At 40.1% G+C, this 15,979-nt stretch overlaps 1 protein-coding gene across 3 annotated transcripts in view; it reads right to left on the bottom strand.

The window, feature by feature from the left end:
* INTU (inturned planar cell polarity protein) overlaps positions 1 to 13,680 on the bottom strand; it is a 34,916-nt gene extending 21,236 nt beyond the window's left edge. For all 3 annotated transcript variants that reach the window (XR_010027823.1, XM_063157088.1, XM_063157090.1), the window contains exons 1-3: positions 13,547 to 13,680; positions 8,950 to 9,536; positions 1,006 to 1,091 (exon numbers count right to left, since the gene is read on the bottom strand). Coding sequence is in view for 2 of the 3 variants with exons in the window: in XM_063157088.1 (XP_063013158.1) it covers positions 1,006 to 1,091; positions 8,950 to 9,536; positions 13,547 to 13,674 (801 nt within the window). In the remaining variant the exon portion in view is untranslated. The remainder of the gene's footprint in view (positions 1 to 1,005; positions 1,092 to 8,949; positions 9,537 to 13,546) is intronic.
* Between the last annotated feature and the right edge of the window lie 2,299 nt (positions 13,681 to 15,979).

Genomic DNA, 15,979 nt, shown 5'->3' with positions numbered 1-15,979 from the left:
TCCACAGAAACTTGCAAATAGACCTTTGTGTTCAAGAAAACAAATTTCCACTTTGAAAAATCTCTGGACTATAAAATACGTCTATTATTATCATTACCTTGTATATTCCACCTGAAGAAAAACTACCAAGAGACACTTTAATTTTTAACCTGCTCCTGCTCACACCTCATACACATAAAAGTTTCAACTTTTATTTTGTCTTCCTGTCCATCAGGAAGTGTATTTAAGCAGAATAACTCAAAATATTCCATTTTATGCTAGTAACATCCTAGGTAAGTAACATTCTCCTGGCTTAGCTCTGAAACAGCTAATTCTTCATTACTTCTTTAATTCTTCATTAGAGCTCCAAAATGATTCAGCTGGAAGATATATGCAGTAAGTTTTGGGAAGAAAAATATCATTTATCAGATTTTTTTTGAACTTTTCTTGGTACCAGTTTTTATTACTAACTTCTATCAGTTTCATCACTGTGGAGTTTTGAAAGATCTTGAAAGTATTCAATCTAACATCTCTTAGAACCCCAAGAATTAATTTTTGTATTTAAGTATTAAACCAGTATCAATTTTACAATTTAAATGCTCTTAAATGTTTTTAACAACACTCCATGTTAACTCAGGCTTGTTTTTACTGTTGTGGTTTGTGAGTCTTGTTTATATTGATGAAGATATAATTATTCTATTTAAAGTATTTTCAGAGCAATTATTACCATTTTAAACACAGTAATTGGCAAAAACCCCCCCTCTACTCTTCTGCTGACCTGTTGATTTTTCAGCTAGACATCAGCACCTATTTTCATAGAATTTTTCTGATTCTGATTTTTATCAGAATTAAACTCTGAAATTTCTACTCTGACTGAAGTCAAGCAATGCAGTTAAAAGACAATGGAGGAGGTTTTAAGAAAAAGGCCACCTAAATTTTGTTTCCTCAGGAAAAAAAGGGCTAGAAGCAGTACTAACTTCTGGAGAGGATTTTGGAATAAATGTTCAATAGTGCTGTATACTGTACCTGCATAGGACCTGGAATGCAAGACAAAACCCTCTCTATGTTTTCAGAATTCACATCGACATCATTTACAGCAACAAGAACATCTCCTGGAGGTGGAACAGACAAGACATGAGAAATTCAGTTGCTACTCCATCACAATACAGAGCAAAACAAAGTTATTAAAAAATAATTAACATGCCATTCCAGCTGTCACAAATGTCCATTTGTTATATTTAAGTAGATGTTTGCTACTTGTTTAGCATAGTTACATTTTAAGCCTGGACTTGGCAAGAAAGATGTGCAGAAAGTGCAGAAATAAAGCACTGCAGCACTGTAAGGTTCAGTGTGCATTTCAATTTTCCAGGGAGAAGACTTGCTCAGCTCCAAGTGACACAGTGCTAATGACATGCACACCATGGAAAAGCACAGCCTGAGTCTCTGAGGTCTTTCCACTCCCTGATAATCTATTCAAGGCCACAGAATGCTCAAGTTCAGAAGAAGACTGGCAGTTACCACTATTTCTATGCTCTACCTTGGTTTTAAATACCTGCAAATTGCAACTGGGATTTTTCCCAGGTACAAGGTCGATTGCTCAAAATCAGCAGGGATCAAAATCAAGGCCAACAAGAGACAGAACATCCTTCTTCACCATCAGTAAGGACACACTGATTACCTCCAAAATCCAAGCAGTATTCCTCTTTAATACACCAGGTAATCAGTTGCTCACTCTTCTTTTACATTAAAGGGAAATTCATTCCTACTCCCTCTGAATGCAAAACCAAGAAAAGGCTACATTTTATTCTACATATAAAAATGCTTAAAGTTTTCTTGTTCAAGAAACAGCTCTCTCCCTAAACTCTGTGCTTCTTGATGCACAGCACAGTTAAGTTTTAGTCTGTCAAATCTTCAACACAACAGTAATTCAAAGACAGAAAAGCTCAAAGTTAAACAGCACTTAAAAAGAACTCAGTAAGTCCATGCCAGAGCCCCAGGACATGAAAATTAGTAATGAAAAGCAGAGCACTCAGGCTACTCTAATATAACAAGAATTATAAACAGGATTACTATGTTCTTTGCTAAGAACACTGTATTACAGATCATTACCCACAACTACAAGAGAAAGCATAAATTGCTCTTGTACTCATCTTAAACTCATCTGCTCAAACAAAAGTTGCTTGTGTTCTGTTTGTTTGACTGGATCTTTAGGAATTCTGCTGTAGAGCCATTCAGGGGAGCTGCTCACACTTTGTGAAGACCAGAATCCACACCTGAGCACTTGAGGGAATGTTTTGGAACCACCGGGTGGAACTGACAAAGCCACTTTGAAGGGAGAAGAGCCATCAGTATTCACATGTTACACACTCCAACTGTTTTATTTACTCAACGCCTAATGTACACATGTAAAACTTGCATTGCAGCAGTAAATATTTATTCCATCCAATTGGTAAAAATGTAATCATGGAACAGTTTTCCAGAGCACACAGCCCAAGCAGCCCTGTAAGGCTGCCTTCCTTCTGCCAGAAAATCCTGTATCAAAGAAAAGGAACTTGATACACAACAGAAGATCTTTACTGATTAGTGTGGATTTTCCAGAACTGGGGGTGGAGTGTTTGGATTTTTTGCTACCCACAAAAGCAGTCAAAGAACAGAGACTATGAAGTATCAGAATAAATAACATCACTGGGCAAAGTATGAGCTGTGTAAAATGATGAACCCAGAGTAGTCTTAAAGCAGGACATGACCACAAGATCTACTCAGTGTGATAATTAACTGCAGGGAAAGAGTTAATACATGCAAGTTGTACTTTGTAAGAGCTTGACATCTACATTTTGTTTGAGAATTGTTTCTTGCCCTTTAGCAGTGTGAAAAACTTACAGAAAGACAAATTCAGGTCTTCAGACATTAATTATGTTAAAAAATCAATGCAATTGTATTAAGTTTAATCTAATTTCACTTACCTAATGCTTCAATAATTCATGTTAAGTGAAATCAAAGTGTATATATAATATATACAAAATGAATAGCTTTGGCAATTGTTTAAGTTAGTCTAACTCAATGGTCTGCAGATTTAAGTGAAACCATCCCAATCTAAAACATCACTGAATTAAAGATATAGGGAGAAACATCAGAATAAAGGATCACTCATGAACCACCACTGCAACAGAGGAAAGCAATTTTCTTCAGGCAGCTCCAGGATATCATTCCTTACAAATGTACCTTCAGAAAAAAGACAAATCCTTCTGGAAGAAAATAGTTTAGATTATGTATTAGGAAGAGGTTGTTCCCTGTGAGGGTGGTGGGGCCCTGGCACAGGGTGCCCAGCAGAGCTGTGGCTGCCCCATCCAAGGCCAGGTTGGATGCTGTGGTGTGGGGAAAGGACTGGATGACATTCAGGGACCCTCCCAACCCAAACTGCTCTATGATCCTGTGACTCTTTTCAAGGAATGAAGTAAGCTTTACTTAAATGTCATAATAATCAATGATCAAGCTTTTCAGGGCTGTCACTTACTGTGGAAAGATTCTCAGTTCACAAAGAAACTTTAAGACATCCATGCATGTTATCTGCACAATGCTAAGCAGGGCTGTACTTTACCTGAGTGATGAAACAATTCTCTCTATTTTATTTCTTCTCATCAGAAGAGACTTCTCCCACCCAGTCAGCAGCAACTCAGACCAGTGTGTGTTGATCTCAAACACCCAGTCTGCACACAGCTGCTGGAATTATTCCTGCCTCTTTAAGGACAGAGTTTAGGAAAGACTTTGGCACTGCTGACATCCCTAGAACGTTTATTTCAGAGCTGCCTATCTCTTTGCCACTTGAGGCACAAGACCATGACTTCTGTTAACCATCCCTTCCCTAGAGACAAACCTGCAAGCACCATTTGCAAAAGTAGATGCCCACTGGATTAAGCCCAGGGACACTGACTGACAATTGAGCACAACTTCCATATTGTGACGGGAAGGGCACATTTTTTCTCCTGATATCATGAAAATCAAATTGTTCCCATGGGAGAGGATGGAGGAGACTTTTGTCACGGAATGCTGATATTTAGTTTGCTCCATTCTTGGTAATGAGTTGGTGGGAGCACTTAGAAAAGTTCCCATATGCCTTTCCAAAAAAGGCAAACTATGGAATGCATTCCTACTGAAGAAAGGCAGATCAATTACTTGTTTTATATGTTAGCAGGCTGCTTTCATCCACACCAGTGCTGCTGTGCCTCAAGAGGCGAGTAAAAGAATAAAAGCCGCATCCCAAATGCCACAGCGAGAGCACAGCAAAGCTTACACAAACTCTGTTTCCATCCTGTGAGCCCAACATGTCTACTCTGGAGAGTCTTTTCAACAAATACACCATGTATGGTAATTCCACATATAAATCACAATCTCTCCCAGTATTTTGGTCCTTTCAAGGGCTTTTTTTCCTGACAGGACTCTGACATAAACCTTTCAATTGAAATCTGCAATAGCAGCTGTAGCTTTTGCATACATGTTCAAAACTGGATTATTATAGCCCATCTTTACTATCAAACACAATTACTTCTTGTCAGGGGGGAGTTTTCACAATTTTTTGACAATTGTACACACTGATAAAGTATCATACTGAGAAGATTCATGCTGAGCTATTTGGCTATAAGAGCATTAAGTTTCTTTCAAAGAGGATAACAACAGTACATTTCACTGGTGAAAAGAGCTTTACTGCATTTTCAGTGTCACTGGAATTAATTTTTTACTTTTATTATGATAAAAATTATGCTCAACAGCATTTAAAAGAACTTTTCCCTGGCATGAAGCCAACATGTTTCAATTTGAAGGGGACTGGGAACCAAATTATAATGGCATTACCTATCATAACCCTTTTTTGTGAGGATCTAAACGTATTTTGAGGTTTTCATTTTTGAAGATATGCTCAAAGTTTTCCACAGCAGACCAAACTCTGCATAATGTTACAAATTAAGCGAAGTAAGGAAAATGTTTTGCCAAAAATACAAAAGACACTTAAAAAGCATAAGATAGAAGCAACTGTATTTCATCTTAACCAAAATCAAAGTGGCAGCGAGTTTAAAAATCAATGAGGGCTTCTCTGTTTTGAAAATTTAAGATGGATGCTGGCCTGCTAAATGTAAAAAAAAAATAAAGAAACTGATAAACAACACATGGATTGAGTGCCATCTTCTTTGAGTTACAAAGCAGCAGGGTTTTTTAGCTTGCAAAACTGTTGTGTTTACTTTCATATGGTCAGTGCCTGCATTCCACTTGGTTAATAAAGTACAGCAACAAGACTTACGACTTCCATATGCAACCTTCAAACCAAAAATTAAAGTGTGCTGTGCAAATAATAAACAGATGTTTGAAGTGTTCAAAGCTATAAAGGACACACATTTCAAAACAAATAGGGGAAGCCACCTGAGGAAAGTGATTATTAAGGATGGAAAAAGAAGTTACTTCTAAAAATGCTGAAGCATAAACCACTTTGTGAGTCCAAATGAGTGCTGCAAACTGGTGACCAGGAAGACAACCAGATGTCATTTTAAAGCATGTATTTTTAAAGATAATTTGGATTTGGCTCACAAAAGACTACTGCCAAGCTGGTCTGGACCACTGAAATATTATAAAGCTAAACAAGAGCAGGTTAATGTTTATACGCATACAGGTCACTGGCTATAAACAAACTTATCAGCAGAGCAGCCAGCAGGCATCATGCTGTGCTGATAAGGTATTCCTCATTTTGATGACCTAAGAAGCTGCTCACTTGTGCTAATTCTTCAGCTTTAGACTGAGCACAAAAACATCCTTTACTGGCTGTTTCTGCAATTCTCCATGACTCCTAAAACCTGCTTTGATCAACAACAACTGAAAGGCAAAGTTCTGCTGTTATTGTGCTTGATCTTTCTGTCCAGCTTCAGCTGCTGTGATGATCTGAGGAGCTACCTATTGAACTCTAGTTGCTTCTAAAACAGGCTCTAGGTGTACACCAGAGCTATCCCATCCTGTGATGTGAAGTACAGAAGCAGTAAACCAAACAGATTTTTGACAAGAACAGCATTTTTTTTACTGTATACTCTTTATGCAGACAAGACTGAAATCTGAGCATCTAATTTATGCAAAGCATCCCTATTTCTAGACACCACATAAAAATTCCAGAGTAGTCAGCTTCACTATAGATATATAATTTGAAAGTATTTTTATATGAAAATTACATATTTCCCACTGTTGGCACTGAACACAGCTCATTTTCCCAGTTAAGAGCTGAATAACCACAGTATGCTTAAAACTATTTCATTTCCAATGTGCAAAAAAAAGGGCTGATGATAGCCTGGGACATAATAAAGTGCAAGACTCCTCTTAGATGAAGTTAAATGTTCTTCTATTTCAAACAAGCAAAAAGCAAACCCACAGTTTTTGTCCCCACTAGATCTGGGAAGCATTAAGTGCAGTAGATTAAATACTGTCTCTGGTTAGGACACCTTGATCTCCTGGATCTGGTACCTGCCTACACTGGTGAGACTTCACACCTGCTCTCACAAAAATGTTATATGCAAATCTGTGTCCCCAAATTAACTCCCAGGTTACAAACACCCACTCTTACACTAATTAGATTAAACACCCTTAAGCAGATCAAGTGGAAACTCGCTCTCTCCTCCCTCACATCCCCCACTTCTTGACTAATCAGTTCTTGCTGATAAAACTTGAAAGTTATCCAATTCTCCCTCTGGAGTATTCTTCAGCATCTCTACCAAAAACTCATGCTGGAGCAATCAGCCAGTTGAAGCACTTATGTGCCTTTTTACACACACAACACTGGAATTTCAAAAGCACTCATGCTGACTTTGTGGGATTTGTGCTACTTAGATGTTGTCTTATATATCAAGAGTTCTATTATCATCGTAGTGCAAGGGTGTTGTCTTATATACCAAAGGTTTTTTTATCATAGTGCAAGGATTCCATATCACCACAGTTCCATACCTCCTCAATGTTTCTCACAGACAGCTCCTCTGAGCACTGACTGCTCCTGGTCCTTGCAGCAGCCATCTGACTCCAGTTCCCACCAATCCACTCTTTTATACCACTGCTCTTATTGGTGTGGCCTGTTAACATCAGGCCTGCTCCTAATCTTTAGTAATTAGCTCAGCTGCAACTCATTGGGGGATAAGATTACATACTGTACCACCTTCATTTACTCATACTGTATCCCCCTACAATTCCGCCTTTTTCTTTTAATTACAGAGTTGCAGCATTTCTAGAAATACATATTCAAATAAATTAACATTATGACATATTCATATATTTCATTCAGAACCAATAGTTATACAGATGCTCAGACAACATATCACAGGACAAATAGATATTTCTGAGTGTTGGGTCAGTTTTGTAGCTTTTCTCAGTTTACAAAGTACTTTTCTTCAAAATCTTTTATACTCCTATTTAACAAACACTAATAGCTGTAATTGATATATTTTACCAATAGTTTAGTAGTCAAGTCCTCTTCCTCAAATTCACAGGGTTATATGGTCAAATCCTGTTTCCCCGAATCCACAGGGCTATCCCAAATCCACAAGGTCATATAGTCAAGTCCTCTTTCCTGAATCATGTTGGGGCCACCATTTGTTGTCATTATATTGCAGGAGTTCTATTATCAGTACATTACAAAAGTTCCATATCACCACAGTTCCATACCTCCTCGATGTTTCTCACAGGCAGCTCCTCTGAGCACTGACTGTTCCTACTCCTTGCAGCAGCCATCTGACTCCAGATCCCACCAACCTACTCTTTTATACCACTGCTCTTATTGGCTGCAGGTGTGCCCTGTTAACATCAGGCCTGCTCCTAATCTTTAGTAATTGGCTCAGCTGCAACTTGTTGGGGGATAAGGTTACCTTCTGTACCATCTTCATTTACCCATACTGTGTCCCCCTACACTTATAGCATTAAGATTTTTAATGATCTTCTAACCAATCTCACATCTTTGCTCTCCCACTCTGTGAGCAACCATCTTCAAGGGTAATTAAATAATTTTTCACCCTTTACAAATGTGGCCTGGTTGTCTCACATTTACTGTCTCTGAGGTTGATGTCCTGTGAGTGCCAAGTTTTGAGTGGCCTCAGTGCTGGGAGTGGGAGAATTTCTGCTCCCTCTTTACCCCTGACAGCAGTTTATTCCCCTCCGTCATTCACATTTGGGTGCCTGTCAGACCTTTTGTGACCCAAGTTTAACTTACTGCACCAGCAAAATACTAGACAGCCAATTTCTCTTCTGGGTGAGGTTCCTGCCAGCTTATTTCATCAGCTCATGGAAGGGCCTGACTGCCAAACCACCACAAAGGCTGTACTGGCTCACTGCCTCCCCAAACTGCAGCCCTGCCATGGATCTGGAGCCTCCCAAAGTCACAACTGCTGAGGAAGCTGCTGTTGGACTTGCTAAATAGAAAAATAACCAAACAAGGCTGTGGGGAAAGTTTGTAATGTAAGAATGTATCTTACTCAGTGTTTCTCCCCTCATTTTTATGATACAAAATCCATTTAAAGCATATATAAGCAAAGCTTTTTATCTAAGGGGGATCCTGTGGAGAAGAAGGAAATCTACATACAGTATATGCCAGGCTATAGGTTTGCTCCAGTCCCACTTAGCTACTGAGGAAATCCTCAGCTAAAATCCTAAGTCAAAGGTGGTGGTGGGGTATTTCTTGCTCCAAGCTGCTCAGTCTCTGAACACTAAGGGATGCTCATTTCCTCACTGTATTAACTAACACCTTTTATGTTATGCCACATGTTCTAAAAAGCAGTAACACAGTAAAACTGACAGGGTACCAAACCATCAGATGCAATGACATAAAGCAACCCCTGCAGAACTGATGTAATTGCTTACGTCTCGAGAATATTCAAGTCAGCTGCCTCAACCAGCAAAAATCCCACAAATCTTCATATTAAAGGAAGAGTGCGGCAATTGGCTATTCCTTCAGTTACTTACCAATCAGGATTTGACCAGTTTTCATTGCAGAACTACCTGGCACCAAGCCATGTACCACAAGCTTCTCTTCACTGGCTCCTCTGGTAGCTTTATCCTTCCTGCCTTGTTTTTCCACTCTTCTGTTGCTCCATGAGGACTGATGGACAATCCCTACTAAGGCTTCCAGCAGCCTCTGCTGCTCTTCTTCCCCAGCACTGGAGAGTTTTCTGGGATTTACATACACAGACACATCTTTGTACTTGTGCTGAACAGTGACACCCATTTTCTGAGCAGAGCGGTGCTTCAGTATGGAAGTAGGACCAGAGGGGTGCTCATTGCAGCTTCCACTGCCTTTCTTACCAGAACTCTTTGGTAAAAGACTCTTCTTTTTTAGCATTTTGGTCCATTTCTTCAGTTCGTACTTCCTTTCCTTTCGTGATCCCTCTTGAATGATTTCAGCTTCGTTTTCACGAAACCTGACATGATTCACTGCTGGCATTTCTGGACAGCTGTTCTGAAGCAGAACTTCTTCTTCACTTCCACTCAACTCTAAATAAAATAATTCTCCATTTTTCTGCACACTATCCAACCACTCAGGCTCAAGATCACTGGAAAAGAAAGAATGATCAATGAGTTCTGATAAGGAAGATCACTGTGCAAGTGAGATCTGATTATTTTAAGTAGGGAGGGGACAGAGAGAATGCAAGGGTTGAATAAAAAGCAGGAAAAATAATTTTTGCCTCCTGAACATTGACAGCTCAACTGCTTTAAGTCTGCCACAAGGATTAGAGCTTGTTTTAGATAAATGATGGATATGGCAAGGAGAGACATCCCTCTCACCAGTAAAATTGTTTCTTCAAATTTATTCTGTTTTCCTTAGAGGAAAACAGCCATTGCAAAAAGCAGTATTCTCTTTTCAGAAAACAAACATTTCTTTGACGTGCAAGTTTTAATTAGTAATTACATTCATGTGCATGATGGGATTTTCTCTTAAGAGAAAAAAATCCATTCTGTTTGTTCTCTCCTGTTATTTTTTCCTTTATGCATTTGTAATATAACTATGGCATGATTTTTTGAGGTGGTCCTGTGCAGAGCCTGAAGATAGACTTGTTTATCCTTGTGGGCTCCTTTTAACTCAGGATATTCTGTAATGCTATGGGAACACACTTTGCACTGCCAGCCCTTTGGAAAAAGAAGATAAACATTTTAAAAATCACTTCGATTTAACATTAAAAGAAACCCCACAACAATCTAAGATGAAATCTAGGGAACAGTTTTTAAAACCCAAGTTCCAAATAGCATCTGCAGAAATGCACACTAAAAATGCAAAGAGGCAGCAGCACTGCTACAGAAACAGATCTGGCAGCTGGTGTGGATCACCCAAAGGCAAGAGCAAGACATTTCTGCAAAGCAGCTCTAGGATATAACAGAAACATCATCAGCTCAGTGCAAAAAAAATTTTGTCCTAATTTGGCAACAGTGATGTGTCAGCCATGTCCAGTTTTGGATAGCAGGTTTTAAGGAAGATGTAATAACTGGAACACACCCAGAATAAAGAGACAAATGCTATGTAGCCTATAAACACATTTAAATGGAAGGAGACTGAAGGAAATCATACTCTTTTGGCTGAGGAAAAACAAAACAAACCAAAAACTGCCTGCTGAAGGGCAAAAAACAAATGAACCTCAAGGAGAACCATGGAGTGTTACTCCAGATAGATGAGAATCCATAATGGCCAAAGTAAGAAGAATCCTCAGAGGTTTAATTACCTGGGATGTTCTGCATGGAAGATTTTCAGGAACAGACAAAACCAGTTAATTCTTCCTAACCAATGAGAAAGAGGTCTCTCTCTTTCATACAAAGCATATAAGGAAAACTGAGACTGGAGATTTACATCATAATTATTATAATAGTTTCAAGTTAACACACATTCCTACATTTTACACTAGAACTACTTTTACTGAAAAAAGAGTAAAAAAAAAATAGAGAATCATTAATTTGAAAACACAGATAAATGACAAAGTTTAGCTGAATGGAGAACATTATACAGACATTGCACCAGAACACCTTTAAGGGCTCAACAAGAGGATCTGGCTGGACTAACAATACAGCAAACATTGGCATTACTTTCTTTCTGGAGCTCCAGTTATTGAGAAAAGTCTATGGATCTTGCAGACAAGAAGAAACATCATCTATGTCCTCTGCATTTTTAGCTTTTTTGCCCAAATAGATAGTTTAAAAGAAGAGCCACCACTTGTGATAATCTGCCAATACCTGAGGGATAAATCCAAGTTTGTGATTTCCAAAATCCTGAGTTCTTATTCAAGAAAGTATCAGAATGCTGACAGAACCTAAAGGCTGGCAAGGGCACACTCTTTCTGATCCAACTTCTCTCAGAATGTGGTAGGCAAGAAATAACACGAGAAAAGTTTTTCCTTGGTTTGTTTTTTAAGGAGTACTCCCACATTCTGGCATGTGTAAGCAAAACTAAGCAAAAACAAACAAACAAAAAGCCTCCAACAAAACCCAACCAAAACAAACAAAAAACCAAAAATCCTCAAACCAACCAACCAACTCCACCCCCTCCAAAAAAACAAAAAAAACCCAAACAAAAAAGGAAACAAAAAAGGAACCACTAGAAATTTACAAAGAAATTACATCTGGATTAGCAAAAACTCCTGTTATGTATGATAGCATTTTATTCCCTCTTTAAAGAAAACTGATCTTTGGAAAAGCTGTTTCTTCTTTGGGGTAGATGTCAAAATTTCAGCCTGGACATGAGTTCATACACTCATGTCCTCCAGCTTTGTTCTCTATTTTGATTAGAACAATATGGGCCAAAAAAATACTGTGGGCATGTCTGGTGTTTACTCTGTGTTCACCCAAACAGAACCACTCCAGAGAGAAGTCAAGAAGGAACTGTACTGTAAAAAAACCCCAAAAATTCTCACTTTCCCAACAGAAATCCACACAGACATCTGGAAAAGCGAATCTGAAACAAGTCAGCACCTAGCATGAGAGGTTTTCCCTCCTAATGCTGTAGCATCACAATAAATTTAAATCAAGCAAGGCAAGAAGAAATAAAAGAAAAAACCCCTAATTTTGACCTGTTTTCTCTTGTGTCAAAACAAATGCTTACACAATAACCTCAACTTGCCTCTAGGACTGGAAGCTTCAGTCAAAGGAGCTAAAAGACTTGAAGGCTTGCATTTCTCTAAGAATAGTTTCACTGATCCCACACAGGTATTTCCTCTTTGGGATAAATGTCTGAAAAACTGTGCTGATTGAAATTGTCCATTCATGGAAGAAAGATAAATTAGAAAGGATTCAAGTTCTGCTGGATAAATTGCTATACAGATAAATTATTACAAGTAGTAGACATATGTTATGTGCTGAAATCTGTTGTACAGCTTTATCCCCTAAACATACATAAAGAATTACAGTAAAATGGCATTTCAGATGAAAGAATTGAGAAAAGAAAAAACCCAAACATAAAAAATATTAGAAACCCATGGCTTCAGGCTGAAACGTTACAGTTGACTTCTGGCTTATAAATATAGGAATAAAGTAAGGTAGGTGTACATACAACAGCTTTGTCTCTGAGCCAGAGGTACAGGGCAACTACAAATAAAACTAGGCTTGAACACAATTCTAACTTCTCCATTTAAACCTTTTTTTTTTTTTCCCCTTGCCCTGCACAGCCTGATGAAATTAACATGCTGAATGAAATGCTATTGATTAGACCCTGAAATACACATTGGAAATGTCAAGCACAGCTGTCCTAACACAGGGAACCAAATCATTGCTGTAAGCTGCAATCAACCAAGTTGTTGTTGTATGTTTCACTTCATCCAAATTAAAAAATATACAAATAAACTAAACACCAGAGGTTGTTGGTGTTTTTTTAACTTTAAAATATGTATTATTACAGAACTATCTTCTGACTTAGAAGATGTGTGAGATACACATTCAGAGTGTAAAGCACAGCTGTCGTAACACGGGGAACCAAGTCAATGTTCTAAGGTTAACTTCATCCAAACTAAAAAATATACAAATAACTAAAACTCTGGAGGTTGCATTTGTAACTTTAAAATACATATTATTACAGAACTATCTTTTGACTTAGAAGATGTGTGAAATACACATTCGAAGTGTAAAGCACAGCTGTCTTAACACAGGGAACCAAGCTGATGTTTTAAGTCTAACTTCATCCCGACTAAAAAATATAGAAATTAACTAAACCCCGGAGGTACTTAAAAATACGTATTATACAGAACTCCCTTTTGACTTAGGACACTGAGATGAACAACTGCACCTTTCCTGCTACATCCTGTGCCAAGTCCCTCCTTGCCCTCCGTTTCCCAGGGCTGATGCAGGAGCCAGCGCAGGGACCGCCCTGAGCCCATACAGCGATATCGCCAGGGCTCGGCAGGGAGGCACTGAAACCTCGCATTGCTCTCTGCTCCTACAGCCACCTCATTTCAGCTAAACCCAGCTTAGCTAAACCCAGCTCAGCCCAGCCCAGCAGCGCCGGGGCGCTCCCGCAGCCTCTGCTGAGCACGGGCGGCGCGAACCCAGCCGAGCTCCCGCGGCTCGCCCTTCCCGTCCCCGCCCTTACTCGGAGCTGGCGGCCAGCGAGGAGCCGCTGTCGGAGCCGCTGTCGGTGTCGCTGCCGGTTCCCGCGGGCTCGGCGCTTTCTCCCCGTGCCGCCTCCATCCCTTCGGCAGCGCCGCTCCCGGACGCCATGACAGCCTTGAGCCGGGCGGGGATCACGTGATGCGCGCCGCGCCCTCCCATTGGCCGGCGGCCCCGATCGCCATGGGAACGGAGGGACGCGCGCGCGCCCGGCCATGAGAGGCCGTCCCTCCGCGCTGGGGGCGAACCCTCCATGGCCGCGGGAATTGCCGTGTGCCCGGCATCCCCCGGCTCTCCACGCCTTTCCCTGCCTCAACAGCACCGCACCACACTTTATTTACTTGCCCCATTGCAAGGTCCCAGCAGCCGTCCCGTAAAACACACCGGCAGTGAAACTCCGGTGTCCTGCGGTGAGGCGCAGAGCGTTGTAACAAAACACTGATCAGGAGGGGTAAAACACGAGGTAAAAAGAGGTTCTGAGGGCAGCTGGTAAGCAATAGGATGCCTCTGTGCTTTATTTTATGTGCCGTTGTATCAATTTAACGAGCTGTGAGGAATTAAGGTACTTTCTCCTTAGCAGGGCTGTTCAGGAGAAGCGAGGATGTGACAGGCCCAAACAAATACCTTAAAATAGCCCCTGCAGTCTACACGTGTAAAATCATGCACAGCCGAGACACACACACAAAAAAACTCCCCCCACTCGGTTTTCAGGACTTAAATTATTCACATCCATGAAAAACAAGACCAATGGCAGCCCTGCAGACAGCTTGCAGGGTAGCTGTGTCAGTAAAGCCATCAGGACACACATGGTGAGCGGGGAAAGGGATGGAGAGTAATTGTTGGAACATGTTTCATGGGCTGGATTTAATCTCTGCTCTGTGGGATATTTGCACAGCTTCAGCAGTGAGGTTTTATAGCCCTGGAACACTACAGAGGAGTGACAGAATCCTGGGATGAAATTGCTGTGCCTGAAATTGCTTTAGGGAAGCGTACATTAGCAAGCGTGATTTCAAGTGAATTAACAGACAGAAATGTTTTGGACTCACATCCATGTGATTAAGGCTTCAACTGGAGTAAAAATACCTATATTAAGTACTGAAGGGCCGTTCTGAAGTCCCTGACGAAGACCTGATTTCACAGATAAATTACTGTTGCATGGTTATTAAGACTACAAACCTATCCAGAGAGGGAGACAGAAACACTTCCTGAAGAAAAAATCTTTTTTACTATGGTTTCGTTTAGAAGGTGAGATACACTGTCCCACCCTCCCTAATTATGCTTACATTTGCAAGCACTTCTAATACACAGAGCAGCACACTGGAGTGTTTCTGTAGAGAAGTGATAGTCAATGCCAGATGGTGCTGTGTTAGTTAAATTTCTCTGAGTTCAAGAGCTGATTAATTGGTTCCAGTTGTTTGCTCACTGAGTGAGAAATACAGGCTCTCTCTCAAGGAGCCAGTGGTTTTACACCACTTGCTATTTTATAGGAATAAGCATATTGGGAATGGAAGGATGATGGAAGGCTTTGGGTCCTCTGAGAGGAGTAGCTGGGAGCCACCTAAAGACTTTCCTGAAACAAATGTGGAATTTCTGCTGCTGTGGGAACAATTAAAGATTGCAGGATATATATCTCACACAGCAGGATCTTATTTTAGTGAAGACACAGATTTTCCCACACAATCCCTCTTGAGAGGAAAGCCTGTCATTTCTTGGGCATAAATACTAGGATGAAACTTGAAATAATTTGTCTTCTGGCAGACACTTCACACTTAATCCAAGGAGCTGGGGCTGATGCTCCTCACTAAGGAATCCATGAGCCTTCTATGCCAAGTTGCTGTTTTTAACTTGAAAATGGTAAAAATCTGCCAGGGGGTATCACTGGCATCAGTATCAGTGCTCACCCTCCCTGGACAACTGGGTAATGAGCACTTAGCAGTGGATAATTAAAGCCTGAAGGTTGTTCTGATTTGCTGCTCCTGCAAAGAACAGCTTTCATGTGTGGAAATTTATTTCCTGAGCAAGAGTTCCTTGTTGTTATTTGTTGTTATTTCTTTTTTTTATTTTTTTTTTGGCTTAACCTGTTTCAGAAGCTGTTGTGCTTTAAAAAGAACAGCCTGCCTTGATCCATGCCTGTATTCAGAAGGAAACTGAAGTTAAAAGAAGACAGGGTATAGGACACACTGGTGTCCATGCTTCCAATTGCAGCTCTTCATTAGTGATAATGAGGTAAGAAGGCCCTAAGTGATTTGTTAATGTTTCATTTTTTCCTTTCTTGATTTCACATCACTTAATATTTCCAGGAAGGCTCTACCAACAACTGATGGACAGACACAAATGATACACAGATAAAGCAGATAAAACTAAGAGGGAAATAGTTTCATCTTTGTTTTTCAGTTGTGTTTCTTGCTAACACCTG

This window comes from Melospiza melodia, chromosome 5 (assembly GCF_035770615.1).
Source record: "Melospiza melodia melodia isolate bMelMel2 chromosome 5, bMelMel2.pri, whole genome shotgun sequence".
Taxonomy (NCBI): Eukaryota; Metazoa; Chordata; class Aves; order Passeriformes; family Passerellidae; genus Melospiza; species Melospiza melodia.
This window is presented reverse-complemented; position numbering and strand designations above follow the sequence as displayed.